We start from the raw sequence: 2,179 nt of genomic DNA on the forward strand, positions 1-2,179 counted from the left end.
CTATTTCAATTAGAAGAGTGGCTTTTCGGACCTCACGGCAAGGAGGTAGTTAATTTGCATAGTTATTGGCAGTCATTCTACGATTCAGTAGATCCACCGACATCGGCGGACGATATTGTGCGAACCATAGGTGATAGCTTGGTTCGTATAGTAGCACATAAGGCACAAGTAGAGCCTGGTCAACCCTTGGAGTTAACGCACTACTTACATAATGATGAATATAAGGGTTTCCTGATAAGTTACCAACTTTCGGATAGTTTGCATAATCGCACGCTTGCTCTTGAAACTCGAATTAGACCAGCGGTGTACGTGAAGTACGCGAAAAATTCAAAATTGGCGAAAAAACTCCGTAATTTCGAAGTTGCGTCTGATTTTGATCTGAAGGAACAAGTGTCTCGTAATTTCGCTAAAATGCTTGGCCCTTTCTCCGAGCCTGTGCTAAGCTTTACACTGGCCGGTACTGCGTCGGCAGCGCAAGATGATGCTGCACATTCGTATAATCTAACGCTGCTATGGATTGACCCCGTTGGCCGATTGCAGGATTTCAACGAACTGCACATAGAAGACTCACAGGCGGACGCAATAAATTACTCGAAAGCTGTTCTGAAACATCCAATAATGCCAGGCATATGGACAACCAAGTTAATCGGTCGCACCGCTATATATGCCCAAACTAAATTTCTTGTAGTTCCATTAGCTGTAGCAGCTGGTAAGCCTATCAAGCCAGAGAGAGCAAGGATAGTGAATGGTGGTTCTGAGCCATCATTAGCCGGAACTTTTGAAATACCAGCCGAATGGCGTCAGTATTTGCCAACACCCTTGGACGATCAGCGACTTAATAATGAATTCAAAAAGGCCCAACGAAGTGGGAAGGACCTCAAAACTTGGGTGGACGATCTGGTGGTTAAATTCTTCTTCTTGCGTGAAACGTGTGCAGTGGAAGAGAATGCGCTACAAATGAAACTCTCAGCACATGAGGCGTTGCATTTATGTCGGGGGACACCTTGGAGCTCTCTGGCACCCGATCCAAAAAGTGATGTTTATGCTTTGCTCAAAAGTTGATGAAAGTATTTGTTTATGTTATTATAAGTTGTTTTTACATGTTTAGTATTTTGCATTTACAGATTTATTTATTACATGGTGCTACAAAAAAAGTCAGGAAAAACTTAGGGCATTTAGGTTTTTGGTAGGGTCGGGTACAACATGAAAATAGGTTTCTTATATTTAGCTCCAGAAATCTCCTTTTTTATTAAAAAAAATTCTTACTTTCGCTAATGCATATAGTAACAGCTTGATAATTTTTCCTCTGATTTTTAAACATCAAACAAGTTAAAAATAGTATAACAGTCTATTGGTAGACTAAGGCCCAATTTCAGACGAGCTATCTAAGCTATTCATTTTTAGATCATATATTTAAACTGCAGTTAAATGGCCAGCCTTTTTCTTATTTGGCGCTGTAACTGCCTAAGCGATTTGGCAGAGTTCACAAAGCACGCCAGTCGTTTCTCTTCTGCGCCAACTGACGCCAATTGGAAATGCCAAGTGAAGCCAAGTCCCTCTGCATTTGGTCTTTCCATCACAGTGGGGGTCTCCCTCTTCCTCTGCTACTACCAACGGGTTCCGAGTTGAATACTTTCAGAACTGGAGCGTCGGAGTCCATTCTTACGACATGGCCAAGCCAGGGCAGCCACTGTATTTTAATTCGCTGCACTGAGCCTTTGTCGTTGTAAGCTCATACAGCTCATCTGTCCATCGTCTGCGGTAGTCGCCACTGCGTAAAGGCCCGTAAATCTTCCGCAAAATCTCTCTCGAATACTCCAAGAGCCAACCTCGCCCAGATCGACTAGTCTCTCAGTTGTTGTTGTAGCGGCTACAACAACCCTGCCTAGATCGGTTGATATCTCAGTCGTTGTCGTCAAGTTCCACTAACGGCAGCCCTAAGAGGCGTGCAGTCTCCACTGGGTCGGTCCACAGGGACAAAGCCGTTAGGGTTGGCGGGTTTTGCGGGCATGCGAAGAGATGTTTCGAGTCGTGAAGGGTCTCTCCGCATGCCGGACACACATTTGGCACATCCGCGTTTAGTCTGCTCAGGTATGAGTTTAACCTGCTCCAGTAGCCAGAGCGAAGTTGGGCTATTGTGGTTCTTGTCTCCCGAGTCAGATGAAGCTCCGGCGCGTCA

General features: G+C 44.7%; 1 protein-coding gene across 1 annotated transcript in view; it reads left to right on the forward strand.

Moving 5' to 3' along the window:
* LOC118749152 (xylosyltransferase oxt-like) overlaps window positions 1-1,062 on the forward strand; it is a 27,949-nt gene extending 26,887 nt beyond the window's left edge. Inside the window, exon 2 of the mRNA XM_036483921.1 lies at window positions 14-1,062. Within this exon, the coding sequence (XP_036339814.1) occupies window positions 14-1,062 (1,049 nt within the window). The remainder of the gene's footprint in view (window positions 1-13) is intronic.
* Window positions 1,063-2,179: the final 1,117 nt, after the last annotated feature.

This window comes from Rhagoletis pomonella, unplaced genomic scaffold (genome assembly GCF_013731165.1).
Source record: "Rhagoletis pomonella isolate Grant_MI unplaced genomic scaffold, Rhpom_1.0 Rhpom_scaffold_00014, whole genome shotgun sequence".
Classification (NCBI taxonomy): domain Eukaryota; kingdom Metazoa; phylum Arthropoda; class Insecta; order Diptera; family Tephritidae; genus Rhagoletis; species Rhagoletis pomonella.